Source organism: Triplophysa rosa, linkage group LG15 (genome assembly GCF_024868665.1).
Source record: "Triplophysa rosa linkage group LG15, Trosa_1v2, whole genome shotgun sequence".
In the NCBI taxonomy this organism is placed as follows: Eukaryota; Metazoa; Chordata; class Actinopteri; order Cypriniformes; family Nemacheilidae; genus Triplophysa; species Triplophysa rosa.
In genome coordinates, this window is record NC_079904.1 from 23,895,886 (window position 1) to 23,915,452 (window position 19,567).

The 19,567-nt window shown below is 38.2% G+C and overlaps 1 protein-coding gene across 3 annotated transcripts; it reads right to left on the bottom strand.

The window, feature by feature from the left end:
• Window positions 1–2,306: 2,306 nt before the first annotated feature.
• Window positions 2,307–18,871, bottom strand: LOC130565519 (5-hydroxytryptamine receptor 1E). 3 transcript variants are annotated; one of them, XM_057352301.1, is made up of 2 exons: window positions 18,791–18,871; window positions 2,307–5,399 (listed from the first exon to the last, which is right to left on the bottom strand). In XM_057352301.1, the coding sequence occupies exon 2, from the start codon at window positions 5,344–5,346 to the stop codon at window positions 4,210–4,212; it is 1,137 nt and encodes a 378-aa protein (XP_057208284.1). In that variant the 5' UTR covers window positions 5,347–5,399; window positions 18,791–18,871; the 3' UTR covers window positions 2,307–4,209. The 3 variants fall into 3 exon arrangements, with proteins under 3 accessions (XP_057208284.1, XP_057208282.1, XP_057208285.1); XM_057352299.1 differs by having other exon boundaries at window positions 18,673–18,863; XM_057352302.1 differs by having other exon boundaries at window positions 18,805–18,842.
• Between the last annotated feature and the right edge of the window lie 696 nt (window positions 18,872–19,567).

Below are 19,567 nucleotides of genomic sequence, written 5' to 3' on the forward strand. Positions count from 1 at the left end.
GGAAAGTTTTCTTTACGTTAATAGAACGTTCGTTTCTGGTTCCCAGAACGTTATGGGAACCAAAAAATAACATTAGGGGAACGTTACCCTAACGTTATAGAAACCATGAAACTAACGTTTTATTTCCGTAAAGATAACCAAAAACAAACCTTAAAAAACTTTCTGGGAACCAGAAACTAACGATAGGGGTTATCCAAAAATATTTTTCTCGGTCCGTTTGGCCTCACTACACGTCAGTAATGAATACATCCATGCTGTGTTTTTACCCATCACTTGTCTAGTCTAATTAAAATAAGTAAAATACATCACCCCACACAATATGGAGGCTTAAATCAATGCATTAGATTATTCTTTTAGCCTAATAAATACTTTTTCATTACTGAAGTAGCCTAATTTTCGATTTAAACAGCACAGTATATCATTTCTATTAAAACCACACTGTGTGTAGCCTAACGCTACCTCAACATCAGACATTAGGCTATAAATATTGAAATAAAATAACCAATGACTTCAACATAGTGTTGCTTTCGTCAACGAAAATTATGACTAAATATGGTCGTCAACGAACCTTTATCACGTGACGAAAACGAGACGAGACGCAACGTAAATGCTGGTCATGTGACGATGACTATAATTAAATGTATAATGCAATATTGTTGACGAATAAAACCGAGACTAAATGTGGTTTACAAAATAAAAACTATGCTAAAATGTCTCTTCATTTTCGTTGACCAAAACGAGACGAGACGAAATGTTATAACGTTATTTCGCCTTATGCTTTAACCTAGATGCGGAGCGGAATCCTGTTATTTAAATGTCATCTGGCTGTTCTGCGCGTCTGAGTGAATTATGTGCACAGTTTAAAATACAACACGAGTGATGGTCCAGGATTTATCTGGGTCTGCACTGTATGAGGAAGGATATGAACACATGAACTTCATCTCCAGTCAGAGTTGCTCTGAGAGTTTATTTTACGAGCGTTTACTGTTTGAGTGAAGCTATCGGCAAACAAGCGTCTCCCCAAAGACCCGTCAAAATAAAAGTCCCGTTAAATTGAACACTCAGACAAAAAATACTTTAGTGAACTATAGTATTTGCTATTGAAAATTGTAGTGCCCTTGTAGTAAATTGATAAACACTGTATACTATAGTAAAGTTCAAAAACACGATAGTATCTAAGAATTTTACTGTAGTTTACTATAGTAAATACAATAGTATACTACAGTAATTTATGTGGACAAATATACCACTATTGTATAGTAAAAAAGGAAAAACACACAAATTAGAAAAAATTAAATAAATTTAGGTAGTGTAAAAATTACATGGCCCTAATTTATCCATCTGTATGTAACATGAATGTCTTTTGTCAGTTACCTGCCTTTTCATGATGAACTGCACTTGCATAATTTTTTATAATGATGACAACTGACAATTTATACTTGTGCTCCTACTGTTTGGCCTGTGCTACCAAACTTTAAACCTCTTTAGCTCCAGTGCTATGTGCAAAAAAAGTCTGCATTAATTTACTGCATTCTGTATGCTACTACAGGGCACTGAGGGCAGTCACTCTTTTCCTGTTGGTTCTTTGCAATGCTGGCAAATGTAACCTTTCAGTTGACTTGCGAAATCACTTCCATTTGTTTTATTAATAAAGGATATTGGAAGTAAAATTGTTATGGGTACGTTCACGTACTTTGATTTTAATAATCACACAGCAAGAAAAATAAAATTTGTATAGGAAAAAGCTGCATCGAGAATCATTTTATCATTGCATCGCAGCCCTCTGAATCGTAATCGCATCGTGATGTGCCTCGAGATTCCCACCCCTAACGATGGCTTAAAATTAAAATCAGAGCATCTTCCGTGTCTGGAATGGATGTATTCTTGAGTCATTAAGGTAACAATAATATAATAAGATAACCTTGTTTGAAATGGGTTTGGCTAAAAGAAAATTTTGGTTTCGTCTATACTACTAGGTACTTATACTGTATTGACTGGGTTAAATAGAATTGCATTACTAAAAAGAGACTAAAATACAATTTTCATTGACTAAAACTAGAGTAAATGTCATCAGTTTTCGTCGACTAAAACTAGACGAAAACAGTCATGGATAATTCTGACTAAAATAAGACTAAAATGCTAAGCCTTTTAGTCGACTGAAACTTGACTAGACTAAAAAGAGTATGAACGTGACTAAAACTAATAAAAACTAAAATGACAGCTTGACACAAAGACTAGACTAAAATTAAATTAAAACAGGCCGCCAAAAACAACACTACTTCAACACAATATTTAAAGCAGATTTTTATTGACAGAAGAATAAACATTTAATTATCTTCAGGCTAACAATATTCTTGTCTCACCACAGAAGTATAGGGTGGATCAGTCTTTAGATATAACAATCAAAAGCCCTGAGTTTCAGTCCTTACATCATGGTCTGTTGATTTAGATGTGTCAAATCAATCTAAAATCACGAAAATATAAGCTTACTCTCGAATCTGTACGTTTTTAAATAAAAAATTAAAATAAATAAACCGCTAAACTAATGTGTTAGTGGGTGAGGTAAAACGAAATGACCGTTAATTTTTAAATGACCGGAGTGCGCGGCAGAGAAGTATGCACGTGCTCGAGCGCACACACATACAGTAACAGACAACCAAAGAAATACACATGGATATATATATAATTGTATTTTCATTTAGCTTAACTAGTTTATTATTTTCAGCCATTAAAGGGCACATTTATTAATTTCATTTGGTCAGTATAACATGTGTTAATGTGATCTTATAATTTCCATATTGCACGTCACTGACGTTTACCAGTTTTGACTATTTTTACCATTAAAAAATAGCCAAAAAAAGAACCATCAGGGAACGTTTATTTACGATTTTCTGGTTATTTTCTGCTTGCAAAACAATAACCAAAAAATAACCATCAGGTAACGTTACTTTATGGTTGCAAAAAAATAACCATCAGGGAACGTTGTTTTCTGGTTATTTTCTGGTAGTAAAAAAATAAACAATAAATAACCATCAGAGAAGTTATTTTCTGGTTTAAAAAAACAATAAATAACCATCAGGGAACGTTACTTTTTGGTTATTTTCTGGTTGCAAAAAATAAAACCTGAAAAGAACATTCTTGTAACGTTATTTTTTGGGTCCCAAAAAATATCCAAAAGGGAACCAAAAACTAACGTTAGGGGAACGTTCTGTGTTTGCTGGGCAGTTTTGTTATGAAATGAACAAATTCAGACATATGGCTTTAGAAAAAAAAAAAACATTTTAGTGAACGAACCCTAAACTTTTGAACGATAGTGTGTTTTTACATGAATATTTACATATGGAAATGTATATTATTTATTTTCACAGGTAGGCTATACTGTATAATCTAAATTTAAACCAGTGATCTGCACGACTAAAGTGTTTTGGTTTAATGACATGGCAAATGAATTACATTTGTTATCCCCTGCTGCGTGCGTAGGAAGGAGTGAACGCTGCCCAGAGACCCTGTGAATCAGAAGACAGCTTTACTAGTGGGCTTGTCTAAAATGCCACATTATTCCTCTTAAATGTGGGCGGATGTATCAATAAGAACTGTTGTGTCGAACAGTTTCTCACTTCTCATGGTGGACCAGCAACCAACGTGAGCAAAGATAGCACCGCCTTTGTAGAGGATTCATTTGAAATATCTCATGAAATTAAATCTGTGCATCCCGGAAGATGATGTCATCAAGCAATCGTTAAAGAGACTTTACAAAAAAGTAAGAGGATGAAAAGTGATTTAGTTAATTTATTACCAATTAAATCAATAAACATGTTCAAATGAGGAATCAATATTGCAACATCTGCCCATGTTCAGATGTAATAAAATCTGTTATAAAGTCCATCCTTTAATATTTTGTGTTTAATATTTATTTTATTGACTATAATATTATGTAATTTAGGTTGCATAGTGCAGGACATGCATATCTCACTAATGTTGGATCTGGCTCATCTGCTGCATCAGAATGAAGAATGTTGTAGAAAAGCCGAAAGTGTGTTTTCATCGCATTTTATTGAAACATTAGAAATGAAACCAGCAAGGAATGTTTCGTGTACATTTTTCCTTCTGGTTGCTCCATTTTTGAAAAATGTAGAGTAAATGCACACAGAGTTCCAGAACTTGAAATAATTCCACATGATTTTATTCACGAGTGTCTTATTGAGGGTTTTATGTGTGTCCTTTGCATCTGATCAGTCTCTTAAAGGCCTGTTTAAAGTCCTCGTTGAAGCTGGTGTAGAGCAGCGGGTTTATGAGAGAGTTCACGTAGCCCAGCCACGTGAGAAGGTCCGACACATAGGGGGGCGAGTTTAGCATCTTCAGCCCCACCAGCAGCTCCTTCAGAAAGAAGGGCAGCCAGCACACGATGAACGCCCCCAGGATGAGCCCCAAAATGCGCGCCGCCTTCCTCTCCCGGGACGTACAGATCTGATTCCTCTCGTCCGAGTCCGCCATTTCCAAATCGATCGACGGCATGCGAACGGTGATGTTGTTTCGTTCTAATTCCGTTGCGTTGTCGGAATTGGACGGGTCGGAGATGCAGAAAGCGTGCGTGACCCGGCAGTGATTCAGAGAGTTCTGGCTGTCTGTGCTGCGGCTGCTGAGATGTCTGGACGAGCCGCGTTTCTGATACAGCGTCTTGGCGGCGCCGTAGATGCGCGAGTACAGGATGAGGATGAGCGTCATGGGGATGTAAAATGCGCCGAAGGTGGAGAAGATGGTGTAGCCCACGTGATCGTGCTCTATGATGCACTGCTGCGGGCCGCCGCCCTCCTCCCGACGCCTCCAGAACAGCGGAGGTATGGAGATGAACACCGAAATCACCCACGCCATCGCCACCATGACGGCCGCGCGGCGAGCCGTTCGCTTGCGCGCGTATTCGATGGCTTTAGTGATGGCCCAGTAGCGGTCCAGCGCTATGACGCACAGGTGCAGAATGGAACTGGTACAGCAGGTCATGTCGACGCTCAGCCACGCCTCGCACACGATCTGCCCCAGCGACCACGTCTCCGTGGTGATGTAAAGGATGCTAATGGGCATCACCAGCACGGCGACCAGGAAGTCAGTGACGGCCAATGAGCAGATGAGGTAGTTTGCAGGGAGGTGGAGCTTTTTGGTGGTGCAAATGGCTGCGATGACGGCACCGTTCATGACGACCGTCAATAACGTTAGCAAGGCCAGCAGAGCCACCAAGGCTAATCTTTCCGTCACCACCATAACGCGAAACGCCGCTCCCGGTGTAGCCGTGGCGTTGGTGGTGTTGGCAGGCGCACTGGAGCTTTCTCCCAGGTAACGCTCCATCTCCATCCCACAGCTGCACTCCAGGACTAAAGCCACTGCTCCACACGACGATTAACACCCTGTCAAAAACACAGTTCAACAAGGTCAAACGAATGAGTTAAACGTATTCATTATATTTACTTGACTTCCAAACACATTTCGCTGTTGAAAAAAACAGCATATGCTGGTTAGGTAAGTTTTGAAGCATGGTAGCTGGTTTAAGATAGTCCTGAGATGGTTTAATCTGGTCCTAAACCAGCTCATGACCAGTTTAAACCAGCAAATGACCAGCTTAAACCAGCTACCATGCTTCAAAATCGACTTAACCGGCATATGCTGTTTTTTTCAACTGGGTTGACCTTCTACTAAATTGTTCGGAAGATCTTTCTGTACGACAGATCGTAATCACATCTGTCATGTTTCATGTAGTTTATACAGCTCGTGCACTATATCCTCAGTCTTCATAATCCAGGCGATGAAAGTTAGTTTGTTTTAAACAGAAAATCTCTATGTAAATCTGCAGTCCATGGTGCAGGTTGGATGTCAATGACCTTAATTGCTATCAGTTATAGATTTTCATGTGACCAAATGTGATGAGGTTACTGTACGTTCACACCACCAGCGACTGTGTCGCCAGTCTCTGGCGTCGAGGTCGCTAGAAGGCATTCCTAGATTTGGTTGCTCTAACTGTTATAAACAAACCCTGCAGTAACTGACAAGAGACGGCTGATGTGAGCTCCGCTGCTGTACTCCTATTGGTAGTCTCCCACGAAAGTCACTCGTCATTTGCATAAAGTTGAGCAATTCTCAACTTTGTCGCTGCTAGACATACCCACTTCCGGTCACTCGTGTCGCCAGAAGTAGCTGAGTTTCCATTGTTTCCACATTGGGTGGCTTTGTCGTTGGCGGTGTGAACACAGTTCACAAAGCTTGACATCATTTAATTTTTGGTCAGTTCCAAACCTTTAGAATATAGCTTGTTATACTGTATATAGGCTGTTGAATGCTTCAATCTGATTGGTTGACAAACATTCTATGGGTGCATTAACTTTAAGTAAATGCACACATATGAAGGTGTTCCAGGTCTGAGTTGATCTGCACGTGCTCTAGATCTGGCGTTTAGAATGTCAGACTTTACTGTTAAGTGAAACGTGTGCAGTTTCATTTCAATAAACAAAGCATTTAATTTTCGTTTTAGAAAGGTACATTAAAAAACAAAAAGGACCCTTGTTTTTATTTTCTACTAACAATCCAGAACCAAGCGGTGGAAAAACGAGTCAATTTTGCGGTTCTTCTGTCATTTACAGAAAAGAAAATCCATTGAAAACTAAAACAGAAAAATGCCTCACTTTCCAATTTACTAAACGCCATAACTGGGAACGCCCACAAAACTCCGTTGGAATTAACGCGTGTAGACCTTGTTAGGTGCTTGATCTTAGCCCCTGTAATGATTACGATTGGTTTTTGCTTGGTGCGGTGTCGAAAAGTTGCTATGTGGTGTTCTGAATCTCTAACAAGTTACAAAAAAACCCAGATATGAAGTTTTATATACAGCGATAAAAAACAGACCCGTGTTGTCCCGTTACCCACTCAACGTGAAAAACCCTTATTCATTCAGTGATTTGCTCAATTATACCCTGAGTTCGTGTGACTGATTATTATCTCACGCTCTTTCATAGGGCTAGTTTTGTAGTTTTTAATCAAGAATCATAAGAAAGTCGTATAAGTGGCCAAGTAAAATATTAATGCTTGGCTCTTAATTGCAACACTGAACAGTTATTTGATTAAAATTACCCTTATACATACTTTTGTCATCTCCATAGACTAGTCTATTAAGGAAACAGCTTCGTGGCTTAATGTACCGAAACAACGACCATGTGTAACCAAATTGCTACTGATTTTTTTTTTACCACTGATACATACCACATCAACATAATACCAGCACATTTTGTGTTCGTAGCTTATCGCTGCCTTGAGCCACGTTATACGCTTTATATACGTTTATAAAGCTTCCTTTATAAAGTTTCCTTAAGTTATAACGGCATGCCGCTGCTACCTGAGCAGCCTCATTGCGGCTACAAGCACACTCTGTAAGTTCTGTCCCCGCCCATTCCCTGCCTGCGGAAGAGTGCCACATGGTTTCCAAATAACATTTCTGCATTCGCCGGTTACATCAGCTTTGTAAATAAATTTACGTGTATCGCGTATACAGCGACATTATTTACAACACTGGTAACGGACAACTGCGCTTATCAACCACACGGGGGAACCCGTGAGCAAAAGTTCTATAGTGTGGCTTCAATTGTTGGGGGCATAAGATGCTTTTAAAGTCAATTTTAAAGTATTAAAGTAATTATAACATAGCATTTTTGCCTTATGAGTATATTTTATACAGTATATCTTTACAAATAAAAATTGTAGTGAAGTTAGAAGACAACTTACAAGAAGATCATTTTTAAAAACAACATTAAAGGGGCAGTGTGTAATTTTTTGGAGGATATAATATAACTATGTGTTCAGAGGTGTATAAAGATCTTACATAATGAAGCGTTATTTTTTATTATCATAGAATGAGCTATTTCTGTATACATACACCGCGTGTCCCCTTACATGGAATTCATCATGTTTCTACAGTAGCCCTAAACGGACAAACTGCTCTACAGAACATGTTTCATAAATAAGCTCTCTCCTTCAGCAAAGAAACGAACATGTGATGACATAGCCGCGGGAAGTGGGGGTGCGAAAGAAAAACTGAAACAGTGTCAAAGATAAATAAATTAAGGCAGAGACTATTTACACTAGGTCCGCCCACCAATATGTGACTGGAATAGAGAAAGTGTAAGAACGACGCCATTTTGAACAGTGACTCCAGTGGCGAAAGGTGTAAAGTCTGTATTCACCTTATTTTTTTACGCGGAAGTAAATGATGTGATGTACTTCCTTTTTGTCTTGAGACTTACGTATTATTAGCCTGCCGGTGGAAAACAATGGAAGTGGTGTCTCGAGAGGATGCTCAAAACACCATTAAAACAGCTCTGGTGAATATTTTTCACACCCGCGATGTATAACACAGTGGGAGGATGAAGTGGCCTGATATATCATATCAAGATATATCAATTATTTCGTATTTTCTCTCGAAGTTGACGGGTCTTCGATGCGCAGCTATAAAAGCACGGAGACGTAACTGTACCAGTACATGCACAGTGGGAAAGTCGGTCAAAATTTGTACATGACAGACCACGAATTCATGTTTTTAAAGGCAAATATTCCTGGATCCTCACAACTAATAACAGAAGAATGGAGACAGCTGGTTGCTCTTGTATCGTAGGTCTCCACCGAGCTGCAGCATCCATCACAACTTTCTAAAAACATTAACCAATTACTGTCTGTTTTTATGTCTATTAAATACAAAATATTTCATGTTGTTCATTTTCTCCCTTGCTTACTTCAGCTTTAATCCTCCTAGTAACATGGCCTGGTAAACTAGGCTATCAGTACTGTTTAGCGTGTTGATAAAATGTTAAATGTGCTTTGGATAAAAAAGTCCATGTAATGACAGGTCAAGTCCTGTAACTGTTAGTCATGCAGCTGCGATCCTCTGGCAGGTAAGTTAGGGTTGCTTTAGCCTGTTAAGTTTTAAATGGCTAAATACATATAAAAATGCTGACAGCTAAGTTTTAACTCCTGCTAATATTATTATACCACTATTTGCATACTGTTTATTTAGTTGTGTTAAATATGTTTTGTTTATATGTAATCTATGATATATAATAATGATATTTTTCTATGTTTAGTGTCACTCTCCCCATAAATGCCTGCCTTTAATCATGTTTATTAGTTATTGTAGTCAAGAAGGTGACTTGTCCAGGAGAAAGGGCATACAGTAGGTTAAAATAATGAATAATGGATGCAGCTCATAAGGTGCGCGACATCCAGACTCTGCTCTGGTGCGTGGATTACGGTCAAAACAAATGTTTTCTAGACATTTTTTGCGTTTGTACCAGCTATTATGGCAACCTCTAACTGCACACATTAAGCGTGTCCCTTTAGGTTCCATAATAAATATGAACTAGCCAGTCAAAACAGCACATTCGTCTCACTCGCAATACAACGGCCATTAGCTATAGAGGCTCACCGGAAGTCTAAATACAAACAGCACAAAGATGGCGGCGCCTACATTTACATCCAAAATAAGGTGAATAGCGTGACACAGGAGACCAGGGTTCTAATCTAACGCTCGCATTTGTTTCTAATAAAATGGATTTAAGACTTAACATTCATTTTTATTCATAAAGTTTAGGGTAAGGATAGGGGTGCAGGGCTTTACTATCTCAATAAGTTGCCATCATTTTAATATATTTTATAAATATAATGATTTACACTCTGTTATTGCATAATGTTGAATGCACAACAATACTGAGGTGCAAATAGTAATGTAATCTGCCACTATTTATAAGTATCAATAGCATACTTAATCCAAAGAAAATACAGCTATTTTCGGTTAAGAGTAAAAAGCATTGCTGCCTTGGGCGGGCTGTTTGTTCTCTGTGTAAATAGACACTCCGTAAATGAAAATGTTATGAAAAATAAATATAACACATGTTATTAATGTGTCTATTCACTAATATCCATTGAAAACATTAATAACGTTACAGTTACAATGACAACGCAAGTGTCTCATGACGTCACGGCGTTAGTGAAGGTCAAGTGTCACGAGCGGTCTTTGTCTACCGACATTCTTGTCAAAACGGCGCAAAAACGAATTTCAGACTTTTTTACTGAACATTAATGTCCTCATGCAGGACTTCAGCAGCGTCCACCCAGAAAGAAATGCCACTTTCGGAGTTTTGCGTGCAGGCCAGCAGTAATGTAAGACAGTTATTTCTTGATTTTAGATTGTGGCAAAATACGTTCCCGCGGCTATGTGTGATGACGTGATTAGTTCGTATCAGCCACTGTGGCGCTTCGAAAAGGAGTGAGGGGCTCGCTGGTTGCAATTCACAACCTCACCACAAGATGCTGCAAAATTTAATACAATGGACATGTGCATACACATGACATGCAGGAAAAACAGATAACTAATTCATGTGCATGATTTATAAATTAGTATGGAACCCTGCATGTCATGCGCGGGGCTCTCAAATTAAAAAAACAGCAAGTGGTCTGCTTTAATGAACTTTTTTCTTTTTAATATAAAAAAGATCATTAAAAATTACATTTTAATATTCTCTAGTCATTGTCAAGCCACACAATAGCCTCACACCTACAAACAACAACACAATGAAGTGAATGAAATGTTGACTATTTGTCTCCAGGGCAAAGACAGAGAAACCCTTCACTTTGATGCATTTATTTAGGATGTTCACACCAACACACAAATATCCATATACTGTATACAAACATGTCATCTGGTTCAAAAAACTCTTCAAATAACAGGTAAATACCTCTTCCACTTATACACAACTGTTCAAAACTTAAGCACCACTTGGCTGAAATGATGTTCATGGTTTTAATAACCTTTTGATCTGAAGATGTATGACTGAATTTCTGGACAAAAATACAGTTGTGCCAGCAATAACAGGCTAACATGCTGTTCTTTGCTATTAAAATGAAAACATCAGCACTAACATTTCATTTTAGTACATTAAAGAAGGCAGTAATAAAAACTTACCCAGCCGTTCAAATGTGTGTGCTTGTGTTTGTTGGACGACATTGTTTACACCAATGATGTCGCTTGACTTTCTCACTGTGACCATTTAAATTTTACATTTTTACTTTCACATTTATCAGAAGTCTAACCTTTAGGTCCCAAGTACTAGGTCATACTAATGATAAAGACACACATCAGCAATCATTCATACACCAGTAACCTATAATTGCAGAGGTATGACTAATAGTTTAGCATGTCCCGAGAGGTTAAAATATACAAATATACAGTACAATCACCTCTGCTCTTCAAGACCCTGATTCATTGACCTTCTCTGACCGTGGGTCCTCTGTTTGCTAAGACTGAGTCATGACGTGCAGTCGTCAGGATATTTGAAAAGCGTCTGTCATCACGCTCAGACCTCGTCTGTCTGCACGTCTCAAAGCGAGTGCTCTCAGCCGAGACAGGTGAAGGTGCTACAACAGCATCATAGACTCAACGACTGTGGAATGAAGACGTTTATAACCAGGCTCAAAATTATACACAAAGTAATACACTGAGTGATAGAATGATGCAGAGAGTGTGATACGGAGATACGCAGAGAGTGACACACAGAGTGTATACACAGTGATACAAAATGATACACAAAGTAATACACAGAGAATGATACACTGAGTAATAGAGTGATGCACAGAGAGTGATACACTGAGTGACAGAGTGATACAGAAAGAGTGATACACTGAGTGTCACTAAAATCTTGCTTATTACCTATAAAGCCCTACATGGTTTAGCTCCTCAGTACTTGAATGAACTCCTTTTGTATTACAGTCCTTCACGTGCATTACGCTCTCAGGCGTCCTGTCAGTTGGTAATACCTAGAATTTCAAAATCAAGTGCAGGTGGTAGATCCTTCTCCTATCTAGTGCCTAAACTTTGGAATAGTCTTCCCTGCACTGTCCGTGAGGCAGACACACTCTGTCAGTTTAAATCTAGACTAAAGACGCATCTTTTTAATCTTGCATACACTACACTTCCATAATATAAATCATCAGAGGGTTTAGGCTGCATTAGTTAGATCAACCGGAACCAAAAACACAACTGATGTATTTGTTGCATCAAAGAGTGCAGAACAGTACTCTACTCTCAACCAGTATTGTCTCATTGTTCCAAGGTTACCACAGCGAGCAGGATGCAGTTCATGGCCTGACCTGATGGTAGAGCGGAGACCTGACAAGAGCTGAGATGATAGAGCTGGATAAAGAAGGACGCGGTCACCTGACACGTCTTCACCACAAAATTTCAAATGCTATTAGATTATTAATGATAATCTTAAACTGTAATTTACCTTATTAGTAAATTTATTTATTTTATTTAGCCTTGTTGTGCAAGCTCTCTGGAGCTTGTGCAGAGGCAGCAGCTTTTGCCAGAGGGGAACTGGAATCCCCTGGTTGGGCCTGGGTTCTCCTGAGGTTTTTTTCTCGATTAGAGTTTTGGGTTCCTCGCCACCGTTTGCATACTGTTTCTTGCACTATTTATCTGGCTGGGGGGCTGCTTTAGAATTTTGAAGTTTTAATTAATATTGCATATAGGAATTAATAGTCTGTTTTATTTGACCTGTGCTTCTCTCTCCTTTATCTTAAATGTGTGCTCTCACTGAGCATGTGTGTGTGCGTGCGTGCGTGTCTGTGTGTGTGTGCATACTTGTCTGTGTACGTGTGTGTGCGCGTCCGTGTGTCTATGTCTATGTGTGTTAGTACGTGTGCATATTGTGTGTGTGGAGTGTTTTGTATGTGGGTATGTCTGTCTTCTGTGTTTTCAACTTTTTCTTGTTTTTGCAGGTACAACTTTAATTGTTTTGCTTATAGTCAATATGTCTCATGTACAGCTGCTTTGTAACAATGAAAATTGTAAAAAGCGCTATATAAATAAAGTTGAGTTGAGTAGTTCACATAACTCAGTTTACTGAGTAATGTCACATGTCTTTTACTTCACTACAAAATCAAGTAGAATACAAGTAGATTTCTGAGTTTGCTTAACAAAGGACATAAGATTCCACCCAACTTATTTTTAATTGAAAACTTAAACCTTTACTTTGTTAATTCTATCTAAGATAGACTAAAGAATTGGTCTAGTAACTGTTAAAATAGTTTATGTTGAATGTATTTGTACTAACAGTATGGGACGTAACGATTCACCGTGAGCCGGTTGAAAATCAGTTATAATGAGTGACGATTCAAATCGGTTGAGGTGTGAACTGAATCGCAATACATTTTATGAACAGCAGGGGCCGCTATTTTCACTGCAAATCTAAACGTGGACATGCTGATATTTCTTAAATGCAAAAAAATCCAAGAAAAGCACAGACAGTATTAGTTTGTTTATATTAAAGAGACTTTTTCTATTATTAATTTGTTATAAAATTGCAGTTTAGTTTTGTTATTTGAAATAAAACATTATTTAATTATACAAAGAAACATGAAGCATTTAAGAAATAATGCAAGGGAAGTTGTTCATTTCTAATTTGTTTCAACTCATTTTGTAAAAATAAATCGTGAGTAAATCTTGAATAAATCGCATTGTGAGATCAGAATCGTGACTCGCATCGCATCGTGAGCTGAGTGAATCGTTACATCCCTAACTAACAGAAACATTGCCTGATGCAGTTAGACGTTAACATTGAATATACAACCCCCAATCGCAAAGACAATGAACAAAAAAGAACTCTAAAAACAACTTACAGTGATAACCCAAAAAATCAGTCAACATTTCACTTAAGATATTTTGAGAAATTTCTCAGTGGTTTTGTGCTCAATGTTGTTTGGTTATCAACGTTATTAAAAATATCTTCTTTTGTGTTGTGTCGAAGAAAGAAGGCCAATATCTGGTTTGACATGACATGAGGATGAACGAATAATGAAAGAATTTTCATTTTTGGGTGAACCATGCCATTTATGCCGTTCACACTACTAGCGACAAGGCGACATGATTCATTTCAATGGAGAGCTGGCAAGGTCCGGTGACACGAACGACAGCAACCGGTGGCGACCGGACTGACCGTGTCTAGTGACACGACAAAGTTGAGAAATGCTTAACTTTATGCAAATGAGAAGCAAATTTCGGAAAGTTGTTCATAAATTGGAGCGTAAAATGTAATGATTAAGAGTTTTATTTCTATTTTGCATGCTGTCATAAATATATCAAAGATGCCTAATAAATCCAAAAACATTACAAATATGCCCGACAGAAATAACCCATGCGTTATCTAATGTGTCTCACAGTTAAATGTATATGGATTATTGGAAGCCTCAGATGAAAGATCTCCTGATGAACAGCACCTGCTGATAACTCAGAGACACGGTCTATTAAACACACATCATGACATGATTGATTCACTTGAAACATTCCCTTTAGCAGCGTGATTAAATTAGCACAAAAACGACAGCTAAAATACCTGTCAATGACACATCTATTATGGATGCATTTATTATTCAAAGCTCGGATGAAGGGAAGACCCCAAATCTCCAAGATCAAAGCATTAACTGTGATCTACACAAATCATACATTAAGAGACACATGAATTATGCAGCCGATGATTTGCTGGCCGCAGAGCTTTATAATGCCAATGCCAGGTCACCCCTTTATGAATGGACCACCACTGAATCATCTTGTTTAACTTGATGGATTTAGTCTTCGGGAGGTCTGGCTTAAGACCAGTGTCACAGTATGCCATACGGTATGTTGAGAAATGACATTTTCCTTGAGCTTTATAAGAGGTGATTTTCCGGATGCAAAACATACTTCTTAGTCCAAAATAAACCAAGGTAAAATGGTCAAGAAAACGGTCAAATGTATGCTCAATGTTAGAAACCGTGGACTTTTTCTGACTTCTGGTTCTGTTTTTAACTCCTCTCTCTCTCTTTATCTCTGTTTTAAAGTCTTTGAAGCTGGAGAACATTGGCTAAAGAAGAACAGAAATGAGGTGCGATTTATCAACTAAGGGAGCGATGACATCCCCCGCTCCACTTTAAGTGAAGTTGATATAACTTCAGTCTGTCCTTGAGCTCATCTTCATCCACACACAGGCACAGTTGGTCTTGGGCAGAGCGAAAAGTCAAATCCCACCTGGGCGGGATGAAGAGGGATGGATAAAAACATTTTCCCTAAAGCCCAAAAGTGCTGCTGGAAACATTTGTCACGTTGTCGTCTCCTCTCCGGAACGTTCAGCGGTGAAGAGTGTGTAACCTCACATGCTCGCTGATAAAAACCTGCCGCAGTGAACACGACTTTATAGGTGACCACTTGTGTCGATGCACAAACTCACAACGATGATGGATCGCGGAGAGACTGTGACACATGTGAGGAGGATGAGGTGTAAGAGAAATGGGTGTGAAAAAGACACATAGTCATATCAGCTTAATGAAGTGAATCAATTCACTGTTCAATGCTAAACTGAAAATAAAACCTTTATAAATGAATGATATCAACGATAGTATGGGTAACACTTTACAATAAGGTTGTATTAATTATCATTAGTTAAAGGGATGGTTCATCAAAAAATGAAAATTCATCATTTACACACCCACAGGTTGTTCCAAACCTGTATGACTTCGTTGTTGCTGAATCAGGAGAAAGATATTTGGAAGAATGTTTATAGCCAAACACTTCTGGGTCACTATTGACTACTAAAGACAGTGTCAAAGCGACAACATAAACAAAAGTTGCCGCGCATGCGCGCGTTCGTGGACTGCACTTAACTTCCGGTACACATTCACAAACAATAGAGCGCCTGTAGATTATTACTGATAACAATCAAAAGAAACCGAGAAGAAGCGTTACTTGACTAAACTTGTCTGTCTAATATTTAGAATTGAGACTGCGATACCAAGCTCAACCGCTAGATGTCAATGTACCATACGGGTTCTTTAAATGCGACCAAACTACAGGACCCATTCAACAAATCGTTTATTTATTAAAATCAACATACAACAAATCCAACAAATCGTTTATTTTATAGAATTACTATACAATAAAATAATAATATAAATCAATATTAATATAAATTATATCAAATATAAATAATTATATTATTAGACACTAGCCAAACACAGACTGGAATTTAACCGCAGTCCAGGCGCGCGCGTCCTATGAAATGGTCTATAGTAAGAAAATAAATCTACAACGGTAGTCAATGGTACCCCAGACGTTTTTGGTTTCCCACATTCTTCAGATATTGTCTTTGGTGTTCAGCTTAACATAGAAATGTATCGAGTAACTTGTGGGTTAGTAAATGATGACAGAATTTTCATTTTGTCCATTTAATGCACTGGTTAACGTGAACTCACAGTAAACAATATTAGTTAACAGCATTTATTATTATTTGTTAATGTCATTGCAGTTGTTTATTGTCTGTTCGTATTTTATTTCAGTTTGTCACATTAACTAGCCTTACTGTAAAGTGTTACCTAAATAGGTTTAGTTGTTGCTGAAAACCGTTTTAATGCTCGCTAAAAAATATTCATGGTTGGTCAATTTTCTCAAGTCACTGGCCATTGGCTGGTGTGGTGGTTTAAGCCCGGACTGTGACTATATGGTCAGTGTATTACTATATAGTGCATTAATGTGTGTGTGTGTGTGTGTGTGCGTGCGTGCGTGCGTGCGTGCGTGTGCGTGTGCGTGCGCGTGCGCGTGCGTGTGCGTGTGTGTGTGCGTGATGAGAATAGTGAGGGGTCATAAAGTATGAGGATGAGGGTTTTGCTTCTCTTGTTTGAAAAGATTGTCTACAATCAGGCAAAACTAGAGCTGAAACAGAACATGACCTCAGTTTCAGCAAACAGCACGTGGGTGCACAAACTCACAGATAAATCACACACACACACACACACACACACACACACACACGCACACACACACACACACAGGCACTGCTGTACACATGTGGACTGTTCAGAATGTCACTCATTACACAAGACATACAGACATCAAGAGTTCACACCAGTACAGTACTGCAGTGCTGATGTACACTTGTCTAAATCTCTCGTGCATGTCACTTGCATGTCTCTCGCATGCACTATGAAAACACAAACTTACAAAATGAAACTTTAAGTTATTTATAAATAAAAGTGTGTATGTGTCTACATGCAGTATTACGTAAGAACAGATTTAAGGAAAGATGAAATCCTAATAAAATCAAAACAAACAAACACTATTGACATTCCTCATCTTATTGTGCATAATTCATCACTGCACATCATTCCAAATAAAAGGCATTTGTTTTCATTTCATATTCATTTTCTGGAAATGTTATCGTTTTATATCCACCAGAAGTTACTTCAAAGCCTTGACTGAAGAATGCTTTAATCTTTATGTCCAATGCTCAACATGAGCAAACAAATCCATTGCATTTCTGAATCACTGTTGTACTATAACCCTACACTGGAAAAATCCGGTAAAATAACGGTTAAAGTACTGGCAGAAAATAACCAGTAAATTTTCCTTTATTTTACGGACATTTCCGTTAATGCTAAAATGTAATTAAATGCAGTGCAAAATGTAAAATACAGGTAAAACAACTGTAAAAAATGAATACGGAAAATTCCTTCATATTAATACTGTACATTTGGCGGACACTTTTATCCAAAGTGAATTATATTGCATGATACTATACATTTGTATTTGAGTAGCGCCATGATCTAACCACTGAGCTACAGGAAAGCAAGATGAACATTGGAAACATAGTCAGTGGTGCAATAATATGACTAAATGAATGTCTGCACATTAATAACTGCTGTACTTTAGCACACATAACAGTACCGTTGTGAGTTTGCTCACAGATTGTGTACTCTGAGGTTTCACTTTCAGGACCTTTTCTGACAATATCACTAATTCCTTGTGACATGACCTGAAATTTCCCTAAGGAATTCTCAAAATAACTGTGCTATATACTGTAAATAACTAGAAATACATTTGCACACTGATGTTTGATTGGACTTTTCTTTTTTCTGCAAATGAAAACATCTTTGTAGTATATTTGAGTATTTACTATAGTAAACTGTATTAATATTCTATCATGTTTTTGACCCTACCATAGCAAACATTAAAGTAGGACAGTATTTGCTAAAGTTCAATTCAATATCAGTTTACTATAATATCAATTTACAGCAATTGTACTATACTATTACCACTGTACTATAATAAACTACAATTTATTACAGGTCTACAGTATATTAAAGTGTATGTTCGTTGCATTAAATGAATGATCTTTGGTCTTGATTTTCAGTTCACTTCATTTACACAACCTAACCTACACAAGACTAAACCATTAGCATACGTCAAACGTTAAAATCATTCACTTCAGTTCTTTATATACAACAGTTCTTTATAGCCTAATGCACATTTATTTTTATTTTCATATTTAATCTTAAAATTAAACGAGCTGGGCATTTTCAATATCGATAAAGCATGAAAATGTCGAAATCAACTACTTTTTTACAAGACGATCCCCGTACATACAACACGCATTTATAATGACAAACAGACCGTCAGTCTTATCGCGTCACGTGAGGAAATCATTTCGGTCATTGTGAATGACACGTTACGAAGAAGTTTTTGCTTTCAAGCGCTTGATTTAGTCATTCATGAAAGATTTAACATCGTCCACAAAATCGTTCAGGCTGAACACCACGAAAGCGTTTATTGAATGAACTCACCAGCATGTCAAGCATTCACCGCAACTTTCCTCCATTTACTGAATGAAATATCCATCGTGCATCAGCTGGATGGAGTGTGTGTGTGCGTGCGTGTTTGTCATGAATCTTCCACACACACCTGAGCTAACACACCTGACAGCTCCATCATCATCCTCATCACCCGATCATCACGAGCTCTTCTCATGCCTATGTCTGTGACGGACAGCAGAGGGCTCTAACCCTCGAGCTGCGCGGACAGAGGATGCTGGCGATGGTTGCCATGGTGAGCGGATAAAACGTCATCACGCAGGGAAGACATTTCATTATTTGAATGACAGTATGACAATAAATCTGGAAAAATCCAGTGATTATATCAGACGGCAACATCAAGTGAACACTATGCAGTAGGTAGATTTAGTTTTGTTAAAGGAGACATCAGATGAAAACCCCACTTTTTCTGTGTTTAAGTGCTATAATCGGGTCCCCAGTGCATCTAGCAACCCAGAAAACGTGAAAAATAAGAACCCAGTAAGTTTGTTTTGATGAGCCTTTCCCTGCAAGCATGTGAGAAATCCAGCCGTTCAGATTTCACTCCTGATGTGACGTCCAAAGAGGATTTTATTATAATGTTACCGCCCCTTAATCTACACAATTCCACCCACCGCGCTCCACCATTGTTGTTTTCACAAGCGACAGAAGTGTACGTGACGCCATGGCTAAAGTTCGTGGACAACATGCAATGTAGTCGCTGCACAGAGTCCAAACCTAGGAAGAGACAGGAGTGGATTTATTTTATTTTCAGTGAAAATCCCTAAAGTAAATCCCTATAAGTAAAAACCTGCTTGTTTGTGCGAATCACTTCAAACCGGAGTGCTTTTTCAACCTGGGACAGTACAAGCAGGATTAGCTTCAGAGT